At 43.9% G+C, this 27,284-nt stretch overlaps 1 protein-coding gene across 1 annotated transcript in view; it reads right to left on the minus strand.

Moving 5' to 3' along the window:
- The window catches only part of kiaa1109 (KIAA1109 ortholog), a 154,333-nt gene that overhangs the window by 86,781 nt on the left and 40,268 nt on the right, over positions 1-27,284 (minus strand). The window contains exons 21-43 of the mRNA XM_071207266.1: positions 27,087-27,224; positions 25,124-25,300; positions 24,159-24,287; positions 23,493-23,612; positions 23,016-23,347; positions 22,679-22,929; positions 22,114-22,354; positions 20,572-21,063; positions 14,795-15,068; positions 14,354-14,491; positions 14,158-14,228; positions 11,663-11,836; positions 10,579-10,699; positions 8,757-8,906; positions 7,159-7,286; positions 5,845-6,047; positions 5,101-5,301; positions 4,781-4,992; positions 2,916-3,067; positions 1,897-2,047; positions 1,627-1,779; positions 654-894; positions 286-434 (exon numbers count right to left, since the gene is read on the minus strand). Of these exons, the coding sequence (XP_071063367.1) occupies positions 286-434; positions 654-894; positions 1,627-1,779; positions 1,897-2,047; positions 2,916-3,067; positions 4,781-4,992; positions 5,101-5,301; positions 5,845-6,047; positions 7,159-7,286; positions 8,757-8,906; positions 10,579-10,699; positions 11,663-11,836; positions 14,158-14,228; positions 14,354-14,491; positions 14,795-15,068; positions 20,572-21,063; positions 22,114-22,354; positions 22,679-22,929; positions 23,016-23,347; positions 23,493-23,612; positions 24,159-24,287; positions 25,124-25,300; positions 27,087-27,224 (4,398 nt within the window). The remainder of the gene's footprint in view (positions 1-285; positions 435-653; positions 895-1,626; positions 1,780-1,896; positions 2,048-2,915; positions 3,068-4,780; positions 4,993-5,100; positions 5,302-5,844; positions 6,048-7,158; positions 7,287-8,756; positions 8,907-10,578; positions 10,700-11,662; positions 11,837-14,157; positions 14,229-14,353; positions 14,492-14,794; positions 15,069-20,571; positions 21,064-22,113; positions 22,355-22,678; positions 22,930-23,015; positions 23,348-23,492; positions 23,613-24,158; positions 24,288-25,123; positions 25,301-27,086; positions 27,225-27,284) is intronic.

The raw sequence follows: 27,284 nt of genomic DNA on the forward strand, positions 1-27,284 counted from the left end.
AAAGCTGAACCTATTCTGTTTTGCAGACCACGTACATGCACACACACCTATAGCACACACACTACAGGAAAGGAACACAAGCATTAGAAGACCTCTTTAATAATTGTGGCATGTCAAGGTTTTATTTATTAGTTCTGGACTGCACCATGTCATGCCATCCAATATGGATGTATAACAGATGGTATGAGGATACAAGGGAAGGGCGTGCTGAATCCTGTACAGGTTGTAAAGCCAGATGAGGATCGTTCTGAACTCGGCTCCATAAATACATTCTGACTGACTGACCTTTATCCTGAGCGCAGACTCGTTGTGTGCGTGGGACTTGGACAGCTTCCTCATGATCTCCACCCCGCTGACAGGCCCCGTGTTGGCTTCTTTGGGCGGGGGCCGACTGCTTGCTCCCTCCAGCAGCATGGTGTGTTCACTCACTGCGGCTTCACAATAAGCACATCAAATAAAACTCCTGGAAGAACCGTAGCAACTCGCTACAACAGCAGTGAACATCCATGCTAGTCATTCATTCTAAATCTCCTTGCTGTTATTTAAATGTGTGCTAACACTGAGTGAGAAGCAGAGGTTAGAACAGCCATCTGTGCTGACAGATGGCTGGGGGGGGAAAGTGTGTTAGCACTCTGAAAGCTGCAAGTCCCCACCTGCATCGAATTCAAATTCAGCTCCGTCGGCGCTGGTGTCGCTCTGCAGCGCGGCGCCGTTGTCCAGGCCCACCATGGTCTCCACCAGGCTCTGGTGAGGCTCCTTGGGCTTGGCGAGCTGGTTGGGCCTCATCAGACCGATGGCTTTAAAGCCCTGAGTGACCACTATAAACTTCATCCACTGTCTGGCCAACGCAACCAGACCCTTCTTTAGAGTCACAAGGGCGGGGACGCCATCATTCTGGAAGAAGAGGAGAAGAAGAGGAGGAGGAGAATTAGTGCTACCGGTAAGGGATTCATTCAAAAGCACTTAAGACCACTTCATATAATTGTCATTTTTCTTTAAAGTTCCAATGAGGCTATATAAATAAAGGTAGCCATTTAACCAGCTATGGTCAAGTTGGAGTGTTTCCTAAAATAAAGTGAATAATAAAGTTTTAGACAAAGGTAATAGAAACTGGCTTAAACAAATGGAAATATAGTAGATTTTGGAGTATGAAAATATAATGTTGTTAAATGATCCAATGAAAAACCTAACCCTAAAAAACCTTTGAGATGTCTTAATTTCAATATCTTAATTATTATCTGGCCCACTCACGTCTATGGTTATTCATAACCAGTTTAGATTTGGACACGCCCACTTCCGCATTACGAAAGCATTGACCCAGCTTAGGATAATATTTTTCAATGTTTACTTTAGTTATTCAGGGCAAAGGTAATGGAGTCTGGATGGGGAAGACCTCAGGTGTTTAGGAACTTAATTCCAGATCTACGGCGCACAGAAACTGAAAGCTGCCTCTGCATGTTTGTTATTACCAACAACACATCGATGAGTAGACGTGTCCCAGAGGATCTGGGTGGCTTGCAACAGATCAGCACATTTCACGTGTATTCTGGCCCAGATACCAAAGCCAAAACAGAGCTGTGAGAACGGGGGTGGTGTGTTCTAAAAGACTCAGAGGCCTGGCCTTACCATGGTCGCCTCCTCGATGACGGAGTAGTCGGCCTGCTGCAGGTAGCGATGGAGGATGTTGCACAGCATACAGGAGGGGTTCTCATGGAGGTAGCGCGCTCTTTTAGTCACACGGTTGTACTTGCTTCGGATTGGGATGTGGATGCTCTTTTTCTGTTGGGGAGCGACACAAATAACTTCATAAAACTTGCAGACATACAATCTGCAAATCCAGATGTTGAACCCCTTGACATTGGCTGGTCACTCTGGGTGTACAGATGCACTGCTGACCTCGAGAGCTTCGGTCATGATGCAGCCCATAACGGCACACACGCGCAGAGTGCCCTCCATGTCCAGTTTGCGCAGAGAGGACTTGAGCTGGTCGATGGGAACCAGCCAGGCTCCGATGGCAGGTGTGGCCGTGCTGAGCAGATTCAGCTGCCTGTGAACACAACAGGGAGTCAGATCAATATATCCTAAGAATATACCTTATCCTCACGTTTCAGATCAAACACTGAATGTAATGTATCAACATGATGTCAAGAACTTGAGTCATGAAATATGTTTCCAGGTAATGTCAATCGCAGACATGAGACATGTGTTGCAATGAAACCAGGCTAAGCCCCTCCCTAAAACGCCCACTGTCCAATCATTGTTAGTAAATAGGCGGAGGAAGCATTTTGAACCTGAAAGTCGGACAGTAGATCCTAACGTTTTAGTCTTTTTACCTTTCCGACGTCAAAATGCAAGAGGCCATGCGTCAACAAAAAACGTCTTAGCTCGCTCCAAAGGTAAGACGCTAATAACGTAAGATAGCTTAGCACATTGTCCAACTAAGGCGGATTAAGTGTATGGATGAGGCCCACAATGTGAACAATATGCCGCTTAATGAAAAAGCTGGAATTGAGACTATTTAGACCCAATAGAGAGGTGCAGGAATGAGTCCTACAACCCGGAAAAGAGTTACAATTTGACCACTAGCAAAGTCAATGGTTTTTTAAAAGTGTGTGTAGGTGCCTGTGGTTAAGATTTTCACGATTTTTTCTACGACATAAAATACATCATAAATTACCCCATTTGCTAATATTCGAAGTTGCTACTGTATGTGTCATAAAAAAGGGTGGCTGCTAACACGTGTCTATATGAGACTGCTAAATGTCTTTTTACTTCTGGCAATTACATTTATGCTTCAAAAATGTGCATTGCTCTTGCGATGTTTACTTACTCGTCCACCCGTCACGTGTTTTTCTTATCTACATATGTATGTCAACATGTATCGAAAGATGTCCATAAACATCTGGGAGTCTTACCTGGAGATGGCCTGGGAAGGTGACCGAACGTTTGTGGGAGCTGCAAAACTGAACCAGATCTCCCTGATGGTCAGCTTCATGCTGCTGGAGTCCGGAGGGGGGGGCATGAGGGGGAGGTCTTTCTTCAGGTCGTCTGACTCCACTCCTTCGTCCTGCAGAGGGCAAGAGAACAGGATGTAAAGGGTGGAGGTGGAGGGGCTGCTGCGGGAGGAGCCACAACACCTCCCTGTCAACCTGATTATAGCTTGGATTTGCCATCATGGCTTATGGTTTGATGACTTCAGTCTCCCGCTTCACCTCGGATCAGACTTTATTGGAAATAAATACAAATGTTGATACACATCTGAACAAGTACAAATTAACACATTTAGTTTGAACAAGACATTAAGTCGAATTGGAGTCAAAGACTGCCAACAGGCCGTGAGTTGCAAATAAAATACAAAGAAACAAAGAAAAAACAGATAAAAACAGATGAGAAGATCGAATCAGTTGATTTGATCACAGGCATGTTAGCCTGCGGAGCTTTGATTCTGTTTTCAATGGGTCGCCCCCACCTGAATTCTCCAAGACATATGAAAGCTTTTAAGCTTTTTTTAACACAGTTTGCAAACAGCTGGAATAGCACAGACCCCCAAAGGTGCTTCTCTGGTGGTCCCATTTCACAAGTCGTTATTCCAACTTCAAAACGTTAAGATTAGAATTTAGATCACTTTTTAATGCCGGAGGGGAAATTCAGTTCAACGCACATAGGCCCGGAAATACACACAGTAGGACCTTACACTCAGTATTTCCGTCCGATCGGGACTTGGACAAGAGACCCTTGGCCAAAAGACTGAGCTCCAGCCGCCTCAACTGAGCTTCACGCCTTTAACAACATCGACACTACAAAGAAGGAATACTGTAGCTAATAGGATTGATACAAATAATCAAAATTCAACAAATGTACCAGTTACTACCAACTGGGAAACATCAGTGCTGTAACTGCATCCATTGTGATGGACTCACAGGTAAATGGGTTCTTCCTTGGCTCGTGCTTCACCTTTTCACTAGAAAGATCAGGCCAGTAGTTTTTCTGTTATCATGCAAACCGAGCCAAGAACAAAACCTTCCTATCGAGGTAATGAAGAAGAGATTGGCTTAAATAGGATTCAAAGTGAACGTTTAAAGTCGCTGTCAGCAGAGCTTTAAAGCTTTAAGGTGTCAGCCTTATCAAAATGAGGGAACACACGGTGACAGTCGAACGCCACGGTAACATTTCAGGAATTAACTGGTTTTTACCTTCCCACGCACTTGTTGTGCGGGTCTGCCTAGTTTACACATGGACAGCTGATTGTGCTAAAGCCGGTTAGCATGGTGGGCGGAACAACTGCTATCCCCACTGAAATCTGGAGAAGGACACAGAGGATTCAGGGGTAAACCGAAGAGAGGAGATTTAGGTGCAGATGTATGGAGAAAAGGAGATATTTGCCATGTCTCCCCCCTCTCATCACGGGCACCTTAAGACTGGCTGATGGAATGGAGCAAACGGCGTACGCTAGGAGTCAGATGGATAATCTAGAGCATCATTTAATGTGTTTTACCGAAACATGGCTGCTCCAGAAAGTCTGACGGGTCGACAAGCATTGCACCAAGAGCCTCAGCATGTCTTCACCATGAGCCTGAGTCTTCATCATGTCTTCATCATGAGTCTTCTGAGGGTCCCTGTGCCTTGGAAGACCTCTTGCTTCATTCCTGCCTAAGACGCTGTGTCCCTTTGGCTTTTATTTTATTCTTATATGGTGCAACTGTCACAAAACGTAATCCCCCCCAGGGATTAAGAAAGTATTTGGATTCAGATTAACAGGAGAAGACTTAGCATTTCTCACCTGGTCATCCGAGTCAGAGTTTTCTTTGGCGTCGGAGTCGGGGCTGACGGCATCATTAGGGAGGTTGTCGTCGGAGACGTCGGTGCTGTACCCGCTGCCCGTCTGAGAGCCGGTGGACCCGTTGGACTTGGAAATACCCGTCTTCCCCACAGTGTCTGAGCGGCCCATCACTCCGAAGGAGTTGTAAAGGATGGCTCCTGACTGACGGCCCCCTGCAACACAAAGCGTAAAACACTCACAAGTATGTACTCTTCATGCCTTTTGATACAACATGTGTTATTGTTTTCATATCCCTAGGTCTCTATTGATGCTGCTCTTACCTTTGACCGTGAGGTTCTCTATGCCGCATTCGAACATGATCCATCCCCATTTCTCAAGAGACGTGGCGGAACGTCCGAGATCGCCTGCTGTGTTCTGGGCGTCCGTTTCATCCACCATTGAGAACTCTTCCAATTCCTCCAGGCCAAAGAGCACTTTGGACTTCTCAAAAGGGATTGCTGTGATGGCGCACGTGCCAATGTCTACAGAAACAGAAAATAACCACATTATTAGGAGGAATCTAGTTAGATATTATCACCGAATAGTGGGAAGAATAAAGAACTTTATGAGAAACCAAAATGCCCAAAAAGGGTTTTAAATACCTTTGCTTGGTACAAGAGGTCAAGTGAAGTATTTGTACAATTAATCAAAACTTTATTGAAATAGCAATATGGAGTGGTCCAATGTCCAAATCAAAGTACGATAAATATTTGGTAAAGGGAAAATATGTGAAAATATCTAAATGAAGTATTATGGATCTACCGACTGAAGTTTAGGGTTAAGAATCTTCTAAGTAATGTTTAAAAAATAGTCCTATATGTAGAATCATTTCGCAATGGCAAAATCAGTCAAAATGATCGAGTCAGCCATTTTTTTCCACCCCAAGTCAAGTGATGGCACTTCTTCACACAATCTAGGGGCAGCCATTACAGCTTGTTAACATTTAGGTACCTCGTGTTAAATGCCAGTGTACCACTTTAGGCAGCACAAGGGATCAAACATGGCTGCCATCTTCCAGAACCAACCTGTAGAGTCGAGGCCTCTCAGTTGGCTGTGGATACGGTGGATGTTGAGCCTGGCGGCGATTTCTTTTCCTTTCTCGATGCCGGCGTTGGAGCGTAGCGAGCCCGAAGACTGCGGCTGCATCTTTGTGGCAGAGGCGTACTTCTCCAAATTGACGGACGGTCGGCCATGTTCTAAGGTGTTGGGTGTCTCCTCCACAATCCCCCTGAAAGGAGTAGGAAGACAATGTGCGTTAGCTGAGATGCTGTCACATATGTCAGATTTTGTGAAGACAAGAAATGTACTGTGTTGTAGCCCAACCCAGAAAATACAATCTGTGGCAAACACACATTATACTTACATATTTTGTTCTGCAGGATATTCTTCACATATTAACATCACTTTTATTATAGTATAGTAAAGTATAGGCATGTAAGCAAAATGCCATCTCCAGAAGTAAAAAGTCAACGTTATATATATACCAGACTACACGACGCTGGCATGACTCCACGTCAACACAGCTAAGCTAACAGTGAACTTGTGTTCTTATCAATTTGTTCAGCGGGATAATCTCCTTCGCGTCGAAAGGAGCCAGTTGAGGTGATTCGGGCACCTAGTTAGGATGCCACCTGGGCGCCTCCCTAGGGAGGTGTTCCAGGCACGTCCAGCTGGGAAGAGACCAAGGGGTAGACCTAGGACCAGGTGGAGGGATTATATCTCTTCGCTGGCCTGGGAGCGCCTTGGGATCCCCCAGTCAGAGCTGGTTGATGTCGCCAGGGAAAGGAAAGTTTGGGGCTCTCTGCTGGAACTGCTACCCCCGCGACCCGACCACGGATAAGCGGGAGAAGATGGATGGATGGATGGATAATCGCCACATATTTACATTTATTTTATTATAGTTAAGCATAAAGGCAAAAGCCAAAAGTAAAAAGCTAATATTTGACTACACAACTACATCACAGTCAGAATCTAGCATTGCTAAGCTAAAGGGGGCTAATGTTTGCTGTGATGACATTCAGTAGTCTTAATTAGTCACTTGTGAGCAACCTCCGTTTTAAAGACCAAGAAGCTTCAGACATTCTTGGATGGGGTATTAACGTGTGTATTTTATGCTATAAAAAATAAATAAAAATCTCATTAAAAACCCAGAGAGACGAGAGAGCCATGAAGTGCTAAACTACTGACCTATTTCCAGTTCTAGGACTCATTACGGCACCATTCTTTATTACAAACATGTCGAGCTGGCAAACCTACCCTGAGCACATACACTGTAAACAGCTGAGTCATTGTAAACGCACACCCACACGAGATGACAGAAGGAGCAGTGGAGGCGTTACCTGTTCATTCTGAACTGGGTGGCGATCCTGTCGAAGCACAGCGCCACCAGAGACACGTGTGTGACGCACTTACTGGAGCTTGACGGTGAGCCCTCCTCGACAGAAGCCTGCAGCAGGCAGAGGTTCACCTGCGGGAGGACAGAAGCAAACAAAGGCAACTCAACCAAACTCAACGAGATAACACTGTGTGGTCAAATGTTATTATTCCCTATTTTAAAAACGGACACAGTGGAGATGGATTAGAGCGCTGCCCACATGGAGCTCTTTAAAAAGACACATTATTGTTCCACGGAGACGAATAAAGCAATGAGTACATGATTAACCTGTGTGCGCATTATATTCCCATATGTAAGATTGTTCGGGTATTTCTGAGTATGAAGATATACAGAAGCACATTCTGAAGACAGATCGGTCGTTGGAAATGTATTGTTTATTACTAGGATTGACCAATTATATGCGCAGTCGAAATTCAGTTTTCCTTATTTGATATCCATTTTCTTTTATTTATTTACTCTCAATTGTATATGTATTATTGATTGAATTGACCGATTGGATAAATGTTAAGTTTCCTATATTCCAACTTCATGACGTTGTTGCTTTTATTTGGATTTCAGTTCTTCTGCCCTATTACCGTAATATTAAGTGTAGAGGTACCACAACATATTGTAATGGGTTAGTATCGGACTAACTGCTTAACTCACTGAAGCCAATGCAGTTAGCACTAACAATAGTTTGCCTAATTGAATTGATTATTTATATTTTCTGTCCAATATTTTGTTATTAAAAGGATATTAAGAGGGTGAAATATAATAACTAACCCTTAAGACGGGGTGTCAAACTCAATTTCATCGCGGGCCACATTTGCATAAAGTTTGCACTCAAAGGGCCGGTTGTAACTATATAAATATAATATATATATATATATAAAATAATGTAGCCTATTATATTACATTATTGCCTCTGAATTGGATTAGTATCGGATAGGATAATAACTTAGTCATTAACTACGTCTGAAAGCACAAGTCTCTTCAGTGTGCATGTCACAACACGAGATGCATTGTGGGACATGTAGTTTATGGGCAACCTGCTTCTGTAAAGTGGCATGTAACCGTATAATAAACGTATTATATTCTTTGCAAGCTCTTGCGGGGCCACATAAAATGAAGTCGCGGGCCGGATTTGGCCCCCGGGCCTTGAGTTTGACACCCCTGCCTTAAGACAAGAAATTCCCGTTTCTGGATTCTGTCTTTTCTAAGTGTGGATCTCTATGGCTGAATACACCTAATGTGATCATCTTTGGATCAAAGCATCAGCTAAATGAAATAAGGTTTAATGTAATGCAGACATGTACTACACCCCACGTATAAAATGCTGCAATGTGTTGAGAATTCTTGATGCATCGCTCACCATTAATTCAGTGAGAAAAATGGTATATGCTTAATTACACAGAGGTATTATTCCACACAAACGCTGACTGCACCGTATGTGTAACGTGTGAATGTGAAATGCAGTGCTCGTGATTTGGCGCCGGCTCTCCTGGTTAGAGAGAGGTTGAGGAACTCTTCTGCCCTCTCATTATTCCGGGTCAGGGGTCTCACCTTGGGGATGGACACGTTGGCTTGGAGGCCCTTGATTTTCACATTATCCGGTTTGATGGACAGGTCTGTCTGGCCATGGGTGATGTTGAGGGAGCCGGGGGTCGTGCCCTCCGTCTTGGACAGCTTGGGCTCCTGCTTGCCTGTTTGGCTCTGTGCGGATCCAAACACAGTTTCATCATCGGGCAACAACGGGGAAGCTGTTTTCTCTCAGATCGGAAACACATTTTCAATATCCATGCTTCCATTATCTGTGATCGTTGTAATACAGAAAGACTTTATTATGCTTGATTAATCATTTACAATTTTCTGGGAATAACATCGTTCCCTTAATGATTTGAATAAACTCATTTTGTAAGTAAATTGCTCCTAAAACATATTAATGTAACTGCATTTCCTCCTACATGATGATGAATTATTAACAAGGGCCTCTACATTCATATGATTACTCTGGAAACCTCAACGCATTACAAATACATATATTTCAAAATTAATCTCGTAATAACTTTGACCCAAACTCTCTCCCGTATCCCAGGACGATGGTTCCCATGGCAGTGAAAAGGCAGAGAAAGCAGAGGAACTGGCACATGCTAAATGTATCGCAGTGACTGGACATCATTAAGGATCATCAGTACCTCGGAGTAACCACACGCCTAATCGAGACAAATGGGAACTGCACTCATATGCCTAAGTCTTTGGTGTGAACGGAGGACACCGTTTATAGAACTGGCAGAGGAGTGGGAGATAGCGGACAGGGTCCCCACTGTAGGAAGAACGGATAGATGCTTGCAATATGATAGCGGCAGCAAGAATCTACCATACAAGCATAGTGTAGTGCACATGCTCTTTGTTACAGCTGCTGTCGATGCTTTAGCCAAGTGTCGGAAAATTGTCGGACTACATGCCGATAATTCTGAATGCTTGTTATAATAATGCACGCAATATGATAGCGGCAGATATAATACCATACAAGCATATCCCCTGCGTAGAGCACATAGCACACAGGGGAATCAAAGCGGCTCTCTGCTCGTTGCCGTTCAGCTACGTGTCAGAAAAGTAATGCAGAAAGTATGTTGTAATAAAGCGTGCAATATGACAGCGGCAGAGACAATATGCCCTGTGTAGCGCACATCATGCAGAGGGTGATCACAGCGGCTCTCTGTGGCAGTGGCTTTGTTGATGCTTTAGCTAACATTTCCAAATAATGCTCACATTGTGACGGCGGCAGGAAGTTAACCACCGATAATAGAGCATTAGCCCTGTGTAGCACCCATTATACAGAGGGTGATCACAGTCACCCTCTGTGACATGTCGACGCTTTAAGTGCTGGAAAATGGTTTGACTTGATGCCAATAATACAGAAAGCTTATTATAATATTGCTCAAAATATAATAGAGGCAGCAAGAATACTACCATATGAGCATGTGTCCTGCGTATATACATTGTTGTATATACATTATACAACGGCTTTGTCTGTGCTTTAGCTTAGTGTCCGACTTCATGCCAATAATTCGGAACAGTTATGTTACAATGGCAATATGATAGATGGTACTACCATAACAGCATACACCCTGCACATTGTACAGAGGGTGATCACAGCTGCTCTGTGAACGTTGCTTTGTCGATGCTGAAGTGACTTCATTCCAATCATTTAGAAATCCTGTTATAATAAAGTAAAAGGCCTTATGATATCTCTCACATACTTGTCATGCATTTCTTGAGTTAACACCACAAGTGTATTTGTCTTATCTCCTCGCTAAATACTTTTATTTTAAACTTGTGATTTTTGTATAATATATATATATCTTTGCTTTGTTGTACTTACGGACTCAGTGACGGTGGACTTGCTGATCTGGTACGCCTCATTGAGGACCTTCCCATGCAGGTCATCCAGAATGGCTGCAGGGTGCCGGATACTGGCAAAGTGCACCATGGACTCGATGTACCTGAAACACACCCAAACATACACAGATGCAACACAACTGTTGGAGCTGTTCCTTCTTTTGAATTATTCAACAGTCAAACATTTTCTTTCTTGGGTATTTATAAAGACAGACGGAGTGATTGGGCACCAGGAAAGGCATTTGGAGGACAACATATTGTTTTTTGAAGATTTGATTGTCAAACCCTAAAGAGAGTACATTAGATAGAACACATGTCTTGCCTTGACAGTGATGTTAGCAGCAGTTTGTGTCTGCTTTTAGGTTTAGGAACAAATCACCGCGCCAACGAAATACACTCTCAAAGGGTTAGAGATATAAAACCCATAGATTTTAAAACACTCCCTCCATCTTTTACCAGAACTGATTCAGATATTAACATTTAATCAAATGGACTGTGTCTTGGCTTCTTTTCCACCACCTGGCTACAGTTTACCCGTCTGGATACTGCGCTAGCCAACAGCTACGTGTGCATCGTAAACCCAGCAATGTTAGCCTTTGGCAAAATAAATATTAAAATTGGTAGAGAACCAAGAGCGAGAGCAGACTCTGAAGCACTGTCAGCAGAATGTTACATCCCAGATGAAGTGTTTGTAGGGATTCAATTTGCTTAGGATGGCAATAGACAACTTATAATTATGAATTTAATTTGTATTGCACAAAATAATGGCTGGAATATTATGACACCATCTGTGTTAAGACCTAGACCTAGATCTCCATTTCACACTGAAAGCCCTAGAAGAATACACAGCATCACCACCTACCAGAGAGCAATTTGCTAAAAACCTTAGAGGGACAATCATAACAAAAAATGTTTTCTACTAAGTTGAATCTTACTTTCAGTTTAAAAAAAAAAAAAGAAATATTGGCACAATTCCACCCCCCCTCTACCCCAGCTTAACACAGAGAACTGTTCTGAAACTAGAAGAAGTAATTCAAAGAAAATACTACACGAAGCGTAGTTCCTACCTGTCCAGGGATTCGGCAACGAGGGGCGTGAGCACCACGTTGACGGCCCCCTTCACCTCCACAATGGCGGTGGTCCTGGTCTGAGCAAGGGGCTGCTCCAGAGTCCAGTCATCCGTCGTGGTGTCCTCGTCCGTGTTCTCCATGGCCCTCTTATCCAGCGGGGTGTATGGAGTACTGAGGAGGAACAAAGAGACACTCTCTGATCACACGGCCCCTCGTCCTATGGTTTCCTGAAAGGCGCTACACAGACTAGTTTTCTACAGTGTAAAGTGGTGGATGCTGATTAGGGCTGAACGATTCATCGATTTTAAATAGAAATCGCGGCCAATCGCAAAGCCTGCGATTTTTTTTAACATTCTTTTTTCTTTATATATTTTTCTCTTTTTTTGACTTTTTTTCTTCTTGTGTGTCAGTCATCCACTCCAATCAGAAGTGCTGTGCTCCACATGTACCAGCCATTGTTAACCAATCAGAAGTGGCCCATGATAGAAGGTGATAGACAGATTGATCCAATCACCTGCCAAGTATTTTTGAAAGTGCCTGCATTTTACACTAAGGCTGCGGCCCCACGAGGACGAAAACGGCTAAACGCATAGGATTAACGCAAACGCAATTGCAAACGGCTTCCGTCCACATGCAATAGTTATCCGGATAGTGTCTGCCCACACGAGACCGCTCCGTTTAGCTCCAACCGCTGGAGAAGCTGCAGTACATATGCCGAGCCTGTACGTGGCGCTGTAACTTCCTCCACAAAAGCAGCGAAGAAGCATGGTTGTCATGGTTGCCCTTCTGTTTATTCTCCGCGGTGGGGGCCGAGGGAAGCGGGCAGAGTTTTTCGCCAGTCAGCGTGTATTAAAGTTGAAATCTTCCGGACAAAATTATAAAAGTGCCGGTCAAAGGTCTTCTTTGTTATTTATTGAGCTTTAAAACAAATGAATAACGACTCTATATAATATAATGATAAAATACACGGAGCCTCTCTTTTTCCTCCCTCTCTTCGGACAGCGCCAGTGTCTGTCTCATGCAGCAGCTGATCCAGTAATCAGTGACCCGGCCGACTGTAAAAATAAACATATTTATAACTAGTTTAGGGAGTTTGAGAGGTAATTAAAATAGCTAAGGGTGATGATCTGACTTGAAGTGTGTGTTTTGCTGCAGCGGGAGGAGCTGCAGGTGAGCAGAGCTGCGTGTCTCCGTCCTGTCAGATTAGACTTCACTCGCGAGAGAAAGATAAATAATCTGAATTCAGGGTGCAGTTTACTTTGACGTGGGGGTGAGCAGCAGAGGTGGGGAGAGGCGGGGCTATTGCCTCATCATTATTGCTGTAGATGTTGCACAAACAACTGTAGCATGGTCAATAGCGTCCGGAGCACGATAGCAACTCTGCGATCCGCCATTGTTGTTGTTGTTGGTGGCGAAACACTTCAGCACTGGCGCGGGGTAAGCGGAGGTGAGCAGAAGAGGTGGGGAGAGACGGGGCTATTGCGCAATCACTATCAGTGATCTGAAAATGTCCGTATAGGGCGCACACACGGAGCTGTTTGACCCCCCAGAGAGTGGCGTATGCATTTCTATCCACCTTGGGACCCGTTGTCGTTTCCTCAGTCGTTTAGTGCCGTATTCGGTCGTCCTCGTGTGGCCGAACGGTCTATATGACACTAAACAGTAACGCAAACGACCGAATTCGTCCTCGTGGGGCCGCAGCCTAAACTTCCGTTGGGTCTGTGACAGCCCCAGAGCCTGGGCCTGTGAGTGTGTGAGTGTTGCAGGTCCTGCGATGGGGTGGAGCTGAAGAGGCCAATCAGCGGGGACACCTGGCCGGAGGTGCTCTATAAGCCCAGCTGCCCGGAGTCACAGGGCCGTCATGACTCTCTTCAAGCCTGCTGCGAAAGGACTCCCACCGCGATCCTTTCCCCTCGTCCATCCTCTCCTGTTTTTGGTGTTGCCAAATAAAGTGCCGTGATTGTTGGAAACTTTGAGCGTCTCTCCTTGTTTTTCTGTTGTGGCCAACGGGCCGGTCATAACAAGTCGCTTAAAAACAAATATCGCAAATCCAATCACAATCGCAATATTTGTCAGAAAAATGGCAATTCGATTCTTTCCCAAAATCGTGCAGCCCTAATGCTGATGAGAATACTAAGATACTATATATAAAACGTACTTTGTTAAGTGGATGTTTTTTTTAAAAGTAGTTTCAATTTCAGCAACTTATAAAAAAAACATTTCCCGTTTTGATAACTGTTTTTGCATTTGTCCTTCAACGGTATCTACATTGTTGTTTATACATAGAAAGGAAATATGAAGGGAAGAAAAGGAAAGAAAAGAAGGGGGTGGGGGTTCTAGGAGTCATATTCAAAAGTGAAGCGCCAACATACAGTATGGTTTCCTATTTGTGCACCATATTTCTACAACATGTATTTGAGTTTGTTTGTGCCCATTTGAGCTGTTTCTGGAAAACTTTCATGATTTTATTTTAAATTGTTAATATATAATACCTGTTGTGTTCCCCCATCAGCTGCAGTCCTCTGTCCAACAGAGAGCTGGCTGAGAGGCCCTGCTTGATCACCTGTCATGTAAAACAAAATGTTGTCAAGTTAAACGGATGTCCTGAAACTACATGTATATACCATTTCTACTAATGGTTATTTGATACTTTGGAATTTTCCGAAATGGACTGTTCTAAATTCTGACTTTAAAGCTGGGAACAGAGAGCTGGTCGAAGGAGGCGCCGCTCTCCTCGCTGGTGGGCGTGTCCAAATCTAAGGGGCGGTGCAGAGAAGACTTGGAAGTCCTCTTATTGGTTGGCTGCTTCACAGACCAATTTGAGACCTGCCACAAACAAAAGTGTTAACATTTGACCAAAAACAGAAAACATAATAAGAAATTATGAATTTGAATCCCTTGATGATGTTTTTATTTATGATTTGAAGTATTCATATCAATTGTTTTAAGGCTAAAAACTGTACACAGTTCATATTTGACTGGAATTACTACCATTTGTCCGGGACATTCAAATCTTCCCAGTCACAAATGGTATTGCTCGTCTACACAGGAATATGGATGATTTGTGTAGATTATTGAACGACCCTAGTTTGTATAAGTAGTTTATTCGACCACATTGAAAGAGTTTACCTGGTAGTGGGCTAGATAATTCTGGTAGCATGCCATGACGTGGGGTTGCCGGGTTACGGGGCCGGGTTCAGCCGTCTTCTCCGCCTCCACGGAGCTCTCCTCATCCATGGCCAGCGCGGAGACGAAGGAGGCCTGGGACGTGTGGCTGGGCAGGGGGTGGGGCGGCAGCGGGGGCAGGAAGGGGGGCATGGGCAGGGGCCGTGGCTCAGTGATCAGCTCCCCGTTGAGGACGTAGGTGAGGGGGCCCTCAACACTGTGGTAGATGGAGCTCCGGCTGGGGGGGGGGAATATAAATATGAACACAGAGGCATCAAATGCATACATTTGCTTCAAGCTAGATACAACCAATATGGTTTATAACCATTTTCACTTATACATGAAATATGGTCATTACAAACCTTTGACATTTAATGGGTTTTTCCGTTTCATACCTTTGCTTTTAGCCTCATGCTATGTATCGAATACACCCCAGGTATTGCGTTTGTTTGGATGTATTCAATCACAAAAGTCAAGTGCATGTTCCACTTATTTATTTAAACTAGCAGCACTTCCTTTCTCCTTCAAAATAAAAGCGACCTTCCAGTGAAAAGTGCAATCTCACATTCAAACTTTCAAAAAATAGCACAACATCAAGACATTATTGATGTCATCTACTGTACGAGCTGTGTTAGTTCAGATTAGCTCATTCAAAAGGTATGCTATGAATGCTAATGCAGTGCAGCTTTAAGCACCTTTTCAGTGCCAGTCAGAATGTATCGTACTTGTTCCCTTACATTACATGTTACATTACCTGTTACTTGTTAGACGCTTTTATCCAAAGCGACTTACTTACTCCGTACTGTGGGAAATCCCTACAGGAGCAATATGGGGTGAAGTGTCTCAGGGACACCACATGGGGTTTGAACCTGTGCCCCGCTGATACGAACACCAACGTACTAGTCCACTACGCCACAGCCTCCCTGAGAGCTTTAGATGGTTGAATTACGCCGTACGATTGAACAGGGTCGTGCCAGTTGAACCCTTTCATGAGTCTGAATTGATTGTTAGAGTTAGTGGGGCGGCTGTATCAATCAAACATGTGTTGAAATCAATGTGAGAAAATGTTGCGGTAATAAAAAAATGACAAGGTATTTGCCGAGCGAGACCCAAATCCAATTTGCAAAAACACAGCGGCGGTAAGTGGCTGCCCATGGATCACACATCTCATTTGCTACACGCCTTCTACATCACACCCACCCCTGAACGATCCAGCCGCAGTGATAAATGAAAGCTTGTTGAGCTTCGGGGCGAGGCGCTGAATGGAATGCTAAACTTGTTGGATATTAAACATAAACAATGCGATAACACAGATGCATTCCTGAATGCTGTGCCGTGACGACATTCCACACGGCGAAGATATGCATTTGAGTCATCAACAATTATTTAACGCAGTTTTTTTACAGCCTGTTTCTCTTTCTAATTTGAGATGCTGTTAAAGACATGGTCATATTTTATAATGCTAAATTACCTTTCACAAATTCACAGCTATGTCCCTTTGAACTAAAGGAAGTTGCAAAGAATTTAAACATCAAGTTGAGGTCATACAATATCTAAATAAATTGTATAACGTAAATAATGACAGAATGGCTCCTATTTATTTATTTGTTTACATATTCTTTTACTCCGGGGGAAAATATACCTGATATTCAGGTTCATATTAGAATTAAGTGTCTCTACTGTGACATGTCTCCATGCTTTAAGGTTCAAAAAGCTCTTTAATACTCTCACACTGCCTGTGCTGCAGCACCTCTTTTCACCCTCTGTCTGAAACCAGAGCCCATTCTGCTCTGATTGGTTAGCTGGACAGCTCTGTTGTGATTGGTCAACCGCTTAGAGATGTCCCGCCCCTTAGATAATCACGTACAATGTGTTGGAGCTAAGAGCTAATAGCAGAGGTGGGACCAAGTCATTGTTTTGCAAGTCCGAGTCAAGTCTCAAGTCAGGATGGGCAAGTTCAAGTCAAGTCAAGTCCTAAACTTTGACAAAACGAGTCATAAACAAGTCATTATGTGCTTTTCACCAAATGTAATGACATCGATCAACAGAATAATACTTAATAATCAAATTGGTCTTTTTTAGTCACATTAATAATTTAATAATCCATTTTCTCTCTGCTGGTAAAGTTACATGTTTTTTTCTATTTTAAGAGGGAACAATAAGGTAAGGCTACCGTGACGGTTTGATTCAGAAGGAGTTTAATGTATAAGATCCCTGATATTGAGGTAACCAGAATGTTTATCACTGTGTACAACATGTTGTAAGGGACCCACAATCTATCTTTATGCCAGGGATAATGTGCAGCCAGGCGGTCTCTATGGACACCTGCATCTAGATTTCTCTGCAGGTGGTACTTTAACTATATTTTGATGCTAATACTTTTGTACTTTTACTTGTAACATTTTGAATGCAGGACTTTATATTGTAACCGAGTATTCCTACACTCTGGTACTTTTGTACTCAAGTACAAGATCTGAAATTCTCCCACCTCTGACAGTAAATCCTGAGTGGTTACCAAAAAAAAGGTAACCAAAAATGGTTATTTTCATTTTACAAATCCTGCACTCAGCTTTGCTTTCTCCAATATCATTGAAAAGCAGCAGATGCTGCTTCTTTTTTCAGTTTTTGCTCATTTCTTGACTTTTTCCGACGCACTTGCATTTAAATCCGTCTCCCCGTCGCTCTGTGCAGCTGGCCTGTACCACTACACCTGCTGTGCCCCCCACCCTTCTTCACATAATGGTATGATCCTAGTGTGTCCTCGTATATGATTGGCCGCATGGTGGCCCAGCTAAATAAAGTCCCGCCCCTGCCTGCAAGGATTCTCAGCAAGAGTAGGAGCGGCTGAAGATGTTGCTCTCCCCAACAGGAGTCTTCTCTTCTAGCGGCAGCTCGTGATCGGCGTGTTGGAGACCTCTGAATTAAATGATCAAGTCACCTCAAGTCAGAAGGCTCGAGTCCAAGTCAAGTCCCGAGTCATTGGTGTTCAAGTCGAGTCGCAAGTGTTTTGTGATTTTGTCAAGTCGAGTCTCAAGTCATCAAATTGGTGACTCGAGTCTGACTCGAGTCCAAGTCATGTGACTCGAGTCCAGGGTGGGAATTTCACGACGGCCACGACGGCCATGGCCGTCGTTGCCCCGCACTTTGGCCGTGATGCCCTGTTAAAAAAAATGCAATTCACGGCCAAAGTGGCCTTTGTGCCCCTGTCAAAAGTAAAAAAAAAATGTATATGGTATTGGTATTTTGACTAGCAATTTAGTTAAATTGTTTCGTTTATCAACGCTACAACATAGCGTTTCGTGAGTCGGTTGTCGTTGTTGGGGGGGAAAGCAAACAGCTGTTTGCTGCGGAGCACAGAGCGAGCAGGCTCCTGTGAGCGGGAGGGTGCTCCTTCTTCACTACAGACTATCGCGCCACCTAACCATTCGCCAAAATGTTTTTAATACGAGCGGTAACCGGCCAAGCGCCGGGCAAAAAACAATCTTCTAATAAAAGAAAGTCACCGGAGGAGTTAAAGGAGTGACAGGGAGTTGGCTGCAGTGCCGCGTCCTAAAACCCTTTTATAATCTATCGATTAGATTTATGATTCGAAAATGATAAAAGTAGGGTAGACATGTGGAGATTATCCGGCTGAACAAAACGTGCATGTATCAAACAGGTTTGTTTTCCACAGACCTTATTTCCAGCTATTTTCCAAAACCCTGTGGAGAAATTCCATTGCTTTCTGTGGAGGGAACCAGCAGCTTACTTCCTGGTTTTAGGACGTGTCACTGGCTGCACCTCTCAATATGATGCCAGTATAAACAAGGTCTTCTGTCGGCTCTGTACATCAATGCCGACCTATGCTGACAAGTAAGTGAAGAGTAGACAATATAAAGGTATTGGCGAAATGTCCCAGCAGTTTAGGATAATGAAGGTTCTAATCAAATCAATTACATATAGCCATTACATGTCTAACTCCTAATGACAGGAAGGCAGAAAGTGCATTATACAAATAATAATACTCATAATAATAGCAGACATTTTTTAACAATGACCACAATATCATTATTTTAATAAACCAAATATGAACAATTGAGGAAAATGAGGAAGAACTGATGATTAAAATGTTGTAGTACAAGTAGTAATGTAGTTAGTGCATAAATTATTGCAACAAATGTGTTAATTTTCTTCATTATTAGTCGATTTTTTTTTGGTGGACGAATGCTCCGGGCCAGTGGTTACAATGGTGGGGCCAGTGACAATACCATTTTACCCTTACTGTCTACCCCTGACTGACTTATGTGGTTTATGGCTGAACTTAACGTATACGTTTAAGAAACACTATTGCTATTCAGCCGTTTGTAAAACGACTGGTGTTGACGTTAGTGCTACACTTTTCAGTCATGTTAATTGACCAGCGTAATTTAACCAAACAGCCTTTGTGCCTCATGTGGCCTTTGTGCCCTGTCATGTGGCCTTTGTGCCCTTAAAAAAAATGGGAAGGCCAAATGGCCTTGCCCCTAAAATGACGAAATTCCAAGTCTGCTCGAGTCCACACCTCTGGCTAATAGTGTGTGAGAGAGAAACTCCCTCTGGAGGGAACTTTGGGATGTTAGCATTTGCTGACCATTTACATGCACAATAACATATAAGACACTACACTGTAACTTTGATCCATGTCTTTTTTATTTTAATGTTTATTTTATTATCCATTTTCTTAATGTCTTTCATTGTTGTAAAGCACATTGAATTGCCTTGTGTTGAAAGGTGCTATATAAATAAACGTGCCTTGCCTTGCAGTAAAGGGTTAGACCGTAGTATTTCTTCTGCCACTCAAGTAAAGGATCTTCTTCAACCAAGAGAAGCACTTCCAACGCAGTCAGGGATTGCTAGACAGGTCATTAACTCATCTCCTTACAGAAGAAGAGTGAGAGACTCTTTGGTGTGTCTGTGAGCCGTCTCGACTCGAGCATCACCTTTATCCTGTGCGTAGCTTTGTACGACATCTGACCATCCAGCCAGACTCCTCTCCAGCTCCCAGAGCCCTTCACTTTGAGAACTACAGAGTACACATTGCACGCTCCATGTTTTAAATGCTAAATGGACTGTACTTATATGGCGCATTATCTAGTTTTATGAACCCCTCAAAACGCTTTTATATTACTACAAGTCATCGTTCACCTATTTACACCCACTTCATACAGGGCTTGGCTCAACTAAGCCAACGTGCATACAACACATGCACACACCGTTGGCGTTAAGTGTCTTGCCCAATGATCCAGTGGCATGGTAAAGGACATTAGCATTGCTCTGCACTAGCCCCATACATCATAGCTTACAAAGCTCTTCATTGTCTCGCAACATTATATCTTAAATAGCTCCTAGTACCCTATTGCGACACCGGGGCATTGCGCCCCAAGAATGCAAGGTTATTAGGGGTTTCTAGAGTCTCCAAAAGGAACATAGGAGCAAGACATTAAGCTATGAAGCTCCTTTTGGGAAATAGACACCCTCTCCACATTTAAAAGTAAGCTTAAGGCTTTAATTTTGATAAAGCTTATCGTTGGGGCTGGCTCAGGCTTGTCTTGAAACTGCCCCATGTTTTTTTCTTGCTTCTTCCATTTTGACCCCCTTCATTGTTGTTTCTTAGTGAGTGTGGCATTGTATGCTGCAACGTTAAAGGGCGTTGTATTTAGTAGGTACTGTATAGCCCATAGATGTGCTACTTTTGATATTGGGCCAAATCCCATAATGCTGACCTGTAGTTCTCCATGTGGTACGGGGGCTGCTGCGGCTGCTGCATCTGCTGCCTCCTCTTCTTCTTGCGCCCCGGGTACGTCCCCGGGCCCTCGTCGGCGCTGCTGATCGGCTCAAAGTCCTCTGTGGCGGAGAAGTAGGCCTCGCTGTCAGCCACAGACATGCTGGAGTCTGCGGAGCGGTACTGGTGGAAGGTGTTTGAGTCCGCTGAAGGTGTGAAGGGGAAGGAGCTGTAGCTCCTGCGCTGGCGGGGCGAGTCCAGGACGTTCTCGTCGCTGCGGGACACATCGCTGCTGAACTGGACGCCTCCGGACAGCACTGGCGGAGGCTTGTCCGTGAAGACGGCGGCTGACAGGCTCTTGGTGCTGCCCAGTCGCCCCGAGTGTACGGAGGACTGGCGCTTCAGAGGGGAGCAGCGGGGGGAGCGCACTGCGGAGCAGTCCTGGGAGCTGTTGGGGGAGACCGGAGAGACCTCTGGGACTTCTCCTATGGTGCTGCGCAGAATGCAGGAGAAGAAAAGAACAAATAAATAACATTAATAATAACACATATTATTATTACTACATTAACAAAGTTTAACCGTGGTGAAAAGGGTGTTACATTTACTTAATTATGAATATTGTTACATCGAGGCCGAATATTAGGATGAGCACAATCGGTCAAAAATGGCCCTCCATCCCAGAGCTACCAGCACAGCGCCTCTCCAGATCTGGCACCCTAGGTGAATATCTATAACGCCAGTGCAACGGGCCGGCCCTGCCAGTAGGTAAGCACATTCCACTGGATAATAACTGCAGCGATGTTTATGTTTTAGCTGAATACATGTTTTTTAACCCTAACTGATGCAGTTAGTCACTTCTTTAATGTTTGTTCTTTCTGATGTAAAGTCCAGGTTGTAACTGTTTACAATGAAGTCGTGGGGCGCTGAACTGTTCTTTTGATTATTTTGATACACGATAGTAATTACTTGTCTTTCAAATTTGAAGGAGGGTGAGCAAGCATCTTGAGGAACATTCATCATTAACTCCTCCAAAAAATATAGTTTATTTAATAATAACACTGAATATATGAATCATAACAGTGATTGACAGCTGATAGGAATACTATGATTGTTAATATTATCATATTCATACAGACAAACATCGACGAGACAGTTAATTAATGTACTTATTGCAGAAGTCTTCATAGATTTGGTTCCCCTGCTGGTCTAAGAGTGAAAAAAACTCATTCAGTTATTGTTCAGTTAAAATTCATTAAATGATGTCTGCCACCTTATATATGTATATGTAAGGCTTTACTGATGTGCCACAATAATGTCACCTATGTTAGTGAGTTAAAATATCAATAGTGTGGCTTTCCAAGTTAACATTGATTGATATGACTGCGATTGACTGCCAGGGGATGCCACCCATTGAATATTTGTCTAGATCCGCCCCTGCCACCAGTAAAGAGTTTTCCAGGACTTAATCCCAAGTATGCCACATAACAGAGTAACTGCAGTGAAAATGCTCTTTAATTTACAGTATGTTGTTGATGTTACTCACTCAGCAGGACTTTTGCAGTTCACGTGGAACATGCGTTCCTCCGTGCTCGGCGAGGGAGTGTCTCTCTCTCCGGCCAGCAGGGGCAGCGCAGCACTGGAAGAACTATTTTCCTCAGAGGAGGAGACGGAGCTGTGGGAGCGATGGGGCACCTGCAGACTGAGGTGCTGCTGACCGCGCCTCTCCGGCAGCTCAGGAGGCAGGCAGGGCGAGTGTGTGTCCCTCTTCAGGCCCACAACTCTCCCTGAGAATACATATATCTGGTTAAGTAACTGTTAATACTTGCAGACATGTATTTTCATTTATAAAATGTTAGTTTAAACGACACATATTGGGCTAACTTTGCTAACAACATTAGCTTGTGGTAAAGAGTGGTGCAGGAATGAGTCTTAAAACCCGGAAGGGAGTTAGCATTTAACCACTTCCTGATCCCATGCCTCAAAGTGTCCGAAGGAGTCGTAGGAGCCCATCGAAGGAGGAACTTCCGGGTCAGCCTACAACAATACATCATCCCTGCCCCACTTTATGTGAGGAAGTGTGTATAGATATATATATTGCATGTGCATACCATCCACTTTGGGTGTTTCTTTGGTAATAATCCACTCCCCTGGCTGTAGCAAAGACTGGCCGTAAGACATGTCCTGCTCCGTGCTGGAAGAGCCGAACGCAGATGAGGAGGACGGCGTCAGTTCTTCAAGCTTGAAGAAGTCCAGACCCATGTTGGTACCTCCGAAGAACCGGCAGCCTCCGAGACAGCCGCAGCGGTTCCTGCCACGCTTGTTGCGAATGCTGGCGTCTTCTGGCCAAAGGAACCAGAGTCTAAGGAGAGGAGGAGAAGGGGAGATGAAGTATATAAAGACTTTGTCCAGTCATGCAGACATACCAAGCACAACTGTTTTTTCTACCTTTTGGTCTGTGCATCATGAAGCTCCAGAAAATGCCTCTGCACTTCACATTTGGCCGAGTGGTCAGCGGCCAGGGCGATGTCTGCTGTGATGAGGTTCAGGTTGACCGAACCCGCCTCCAACCAGACAGACCGCCGCAGCAGGGGGGGCTGGCCCAGACCTAATGGCTGACCCAGACCTTGACCCGGGCCAGCTGTCTGCAGCCGGGCGGCCTCGCTGTGCTGCTGCTGCTCGATGTACTGCCGGATGTTCACGTCCTGCACCACGGCACTGATGCCTTCTCCCACTGCTTGGTTGTGCAGGTTGCAGTTAGCTACGCGAACGTTAGCCGTCTGGGAAGGAGGAAAGAAAACTTGAAACATACCAAATGTGAAATATGTACATGGATTTCAATGAGTCAAAGTTTCATAACCATTAGTTTAGGTCAAAATATATCTTTACCTTATTCACAATTCATAAACAGTCGGTGCTAATTACCTTGACATTGGCTGCACAGCCATGCTCCACGACGAAGAGGTCGACCCCATCCATGGCCAGTCGGGTCATGGTGTACTTCAGCTCCTCTGATGTGCGACAGTGCCCGGGTAGGCAGCTCAGCTGAAACACAACCATCATTTAGGACCAGAAAACTTTCGATGGTTGCAGGGAAGCTGTCTTTAATTTAGACTGGCTGTGCTTTACATAGTGATCCATAGCCTGTAGCCACAGCAGCTCGCTTGTCAGTCACTAATGAGGGCTCTCGGGCAGAGATTTTAAAAATACCCTTGTTAGTATTCGCATACAAGACATTTTGTGAAACAGACTTGTTTTCTTTCAAAGTTATTTATGGTATGCTATGCGAGTACATCAATAGTTTCTGTGTTGGAGGCTGTGGCTACGGGCAGTTTCTCTAGCTGCGTGTGCATCGTTAGACAAAAGTGCACAGTGGTCTCTTTTTATTATCTGGTGTCATTTGCACATTTCCCTTCACACTGGACGGCTCTGACGAACGTTCAAATCTCACCAAAAATGCCTTTAGCCGTAATGAGCTCATTTAGTGGATTCAGACACACACGGCTGCTAACCAGCTCAACCCGATGTGAGACAGCTACAGCAGATACATTGAACATGGCTCAGTGTGTGCAGTATGTTATCTTTGTGTACCTTGGCATCGCAGATGCGGCGGTCAACGCCGTGCTGGCAGATGACAGAGGGCTTGGGTTGTTCTAGTTGGAACTCTCGGGACACCCCGTGGAAGAGGAAGGTCTCACCCCACTCTATCATACTCGCCACCTAATAATCACAAGAACACACAGCGACATTATAACTTCAACACAATCAATACATAAATAAATGTACTTCTAGGTCAAATACACAGAATAAAAATCAATCAAATGAAACACCAGCACAAGCTATAACACTATAACACTATTGCCATATTATAAATACATGTGGATACTTCCCTTAGTACACGGCCGTGCTGTGCGCTGTACACCTTACGCAGTGCGTGCATTTCAACACGGTGATGTCTCAAAAGAGCTGCTGTGCTCTCACCGGGAGAGATGATGCTTGCTGACGGTTTGCTAGAGCTAACATGCTACGGTGGGTAGTTAGCTGAATCTTGAATCGAGATAACTAGCTAACAGATAGCAATTAACAGCAACTAGCGATTAACCCTATAAAAAAATGGGTGGCCTTTTAATGACACCAGTGTAGTGGTTTGTTACCTAAAGTTGACATTTGATTTGCACAGTGCTGCGTTGTAACGTAGCCAAGAAAGCGATCATTGAGTGTGAGATGTGTCCAGTGTTTCCACGCTAAATGTTTTGACCGTTATGAGCCCATCCTCCGGTACTCGTATTGCATTCTGCCGTACTTTGCATTCGATTCTTACACTCAAAGCCGCAAATGCATGTATAGAAGAACGCAAACTGAGACAAAGCATATGAAATGTTCCGACACAAATATAAATGAGTGATTTAAATTCAGAAAGGTTTGAATGGATTAAATAGGAGCTTCATTCAAGACAGCTTACCACATTCACACATTCCCTCCCCCACATCTGACCCCGTGATGTAATAATAATAATAATCTAAAGCTGCACAGATTTATCCCTTAAGCGTTACTACCTGTGGAAGAGTGACCCTGCCGGTGAGCCCCCCCGCCTGCATGTCGATGAGCCAGGCGTACTCCAGCGTGTCACTGCTCATGGAGAGGCCCTGAGCGGAGAACATGGCGTGGGCCCTCATCTGCAGGCCAGACAGGCTCAGGTGGCCGTCCCTCAACACCCCGTCCGCTGTAGGGCGCTGTGGATTAAACACACACACACACGTTTAATATTACATCCCTTCCTTGTAAGGTAGGGGGAAACCTTCAGAAACTGAACTCAGCCATCTTTAGCTATGGTACAATTAATAGAGTGGTCTAGTGATGACGTACTTTTGTATCAAGTTAGCATTGCAAGGGCTCCTTCAACAAAAAAAAGATTTCTTAGGATTTTGGAATATTGCAGAAAAACAGTCTGAGGCAAACATGTATTTCGAGCAGGATAATCACCAAGTTTATAATTTCTGAAGCATAAATGCAATCCCCCGAAGAAAAAGCTAACATTAGGCTGTAACATAAAAACATGGCGCGTCAACACCGCTAAGTTAACGTCAGACTCGTGTTTGGTGTGCTTGGTTTAGGAGTCAAAGCTTCAGATGTTTACCAGTAGGGTATTTACTAACATATGTTGTGTCGTAGAAATCTCGAATCTACCATTGACTTTGAAACTAGGGAGCCAGGAAGTGCCAAAATGCTAGTTTCCCGGTTTGGGACTCATTCCTGCACCACTCTTTTGCTTAATATCCGAACATGTACCATAGGAAAGTGCTTTTCCCCATCTCGCTGCCGGAGAGATGAGAGCTACACATTAATTTTTGGGATTAGGGAAAGATATTCTCTCTGAGCAGCAAATAGAATCCAACTCGTGGCTAAAGCTTAGAAAGCTTGTGTGGTTATACAATATGCAGGCGCTTATGCAAAGATGTGCTTGGTGAAAAGCATGTTTTACATTATGCAACTCTTACTTGAAAGCTTTATTCACAGTGTTTTATAAAGCCTGAGTCACCCTTCAGTAGCCATATTAGAGACTGGTTGTTGTGTTATCATTGTTTTCACACATCTGATGTGCCACATCATTGAAAAGGTAATATGTTACATTTATAGAAAACCCTTGCAATAATTGTAAGGGTGCAATTAAGTGAACTGTAGACAGCTTCCTGTTGCTCTTGCATATGCTCAAGGTCGTGTACATGCTCAAGGTATGTAGCGAGTGAGCATCCTGGGCATTGGCCAAAACAGTATGTTACATAAAATCCAAATTACATATTATATTTAAAATATTGTCACTATCCGTAATGTTTGAATATTGGAATGTGCTTCACGATACTTAATAGCTTGGTGTTAGCAAATGACTGCATCAGCTTACGTTATGAAGCAACTTACGCCAGATCCTGCTGGCTAAGTTAAAGCTAGTTGGCTAAGCTTAGCTTGGTTTACAGTCAGCCGGCTAACCTTATCCTAGCTTACGTCACAGTTAGCCATTGTTAGTTTTTCACCTTTGCTTTCATCTGGTCTGCATTTGTTATTGGCTAAATGTGACACCGCTTGTCATAATCAATAAGTAAGCAGTATGAATCATGTTTCCTGGCTAGCAATAATGATAGCCAACAAGCTAGCCAACGTTAGTCAGCAAATAACCTCACATACATGTTAAAGAAACACAGACATGTAGGAACGTCTTTAAGTTGAGTTACAATCTGTTCACACACTGGCAACACAAAGTAATACATATATGTAAAAGAACTTCCATAGAACTGTACCTTCAAGCTAGTACTCCTAAACTGGATTATGCGCTCTTGCCTAACCTTTTCATATTAAACATGAATGTAGGAGCCAACATATGACTTTTAATTGCGAAAACAATTTGTGTGCTAGTTAACAAAAAGGCATTTCCCAAAAGATTACATTTAAATCAGGACAATGACCAATATGGAGCCACAATAAGCAGCACATCACACCAGGCACACATGTATCTGCATTTCGGACCTGGTAGTTGTCACTGACGAAGATGTGAATGGGAGACAGGAGCAGCTGAAGCATTGTCTCCTTATAACCCTTCTTCATCTCAAAGCACAGCCGCTCCAAGAAGCCAGATGGACCTTCGGGACCCTCGCTGCTGCAGTGCTGAAAGGCACCGGGTAAAAAAAGTAAGAAAATATGTGCATCAAGATTGTTTTCGTAAAC

This window comes from Pseudochaenichthys georgianus, chromosome 22 (assembly GCF_902827115.2).
Source record: "Pseudochaenichthys georgianus chromosome 22, fPseGeo1.2, whole genome shotgun sequence".
In the NCBI taxonomy this organism is placed as follows: domain Eukaryota; kingdom Metazoa; phylum Chordata; class Actinopteri; order Perciformes; family Channichthyidae; genus Pseudochaenichthys; species Pseudochaenichthys georgianus.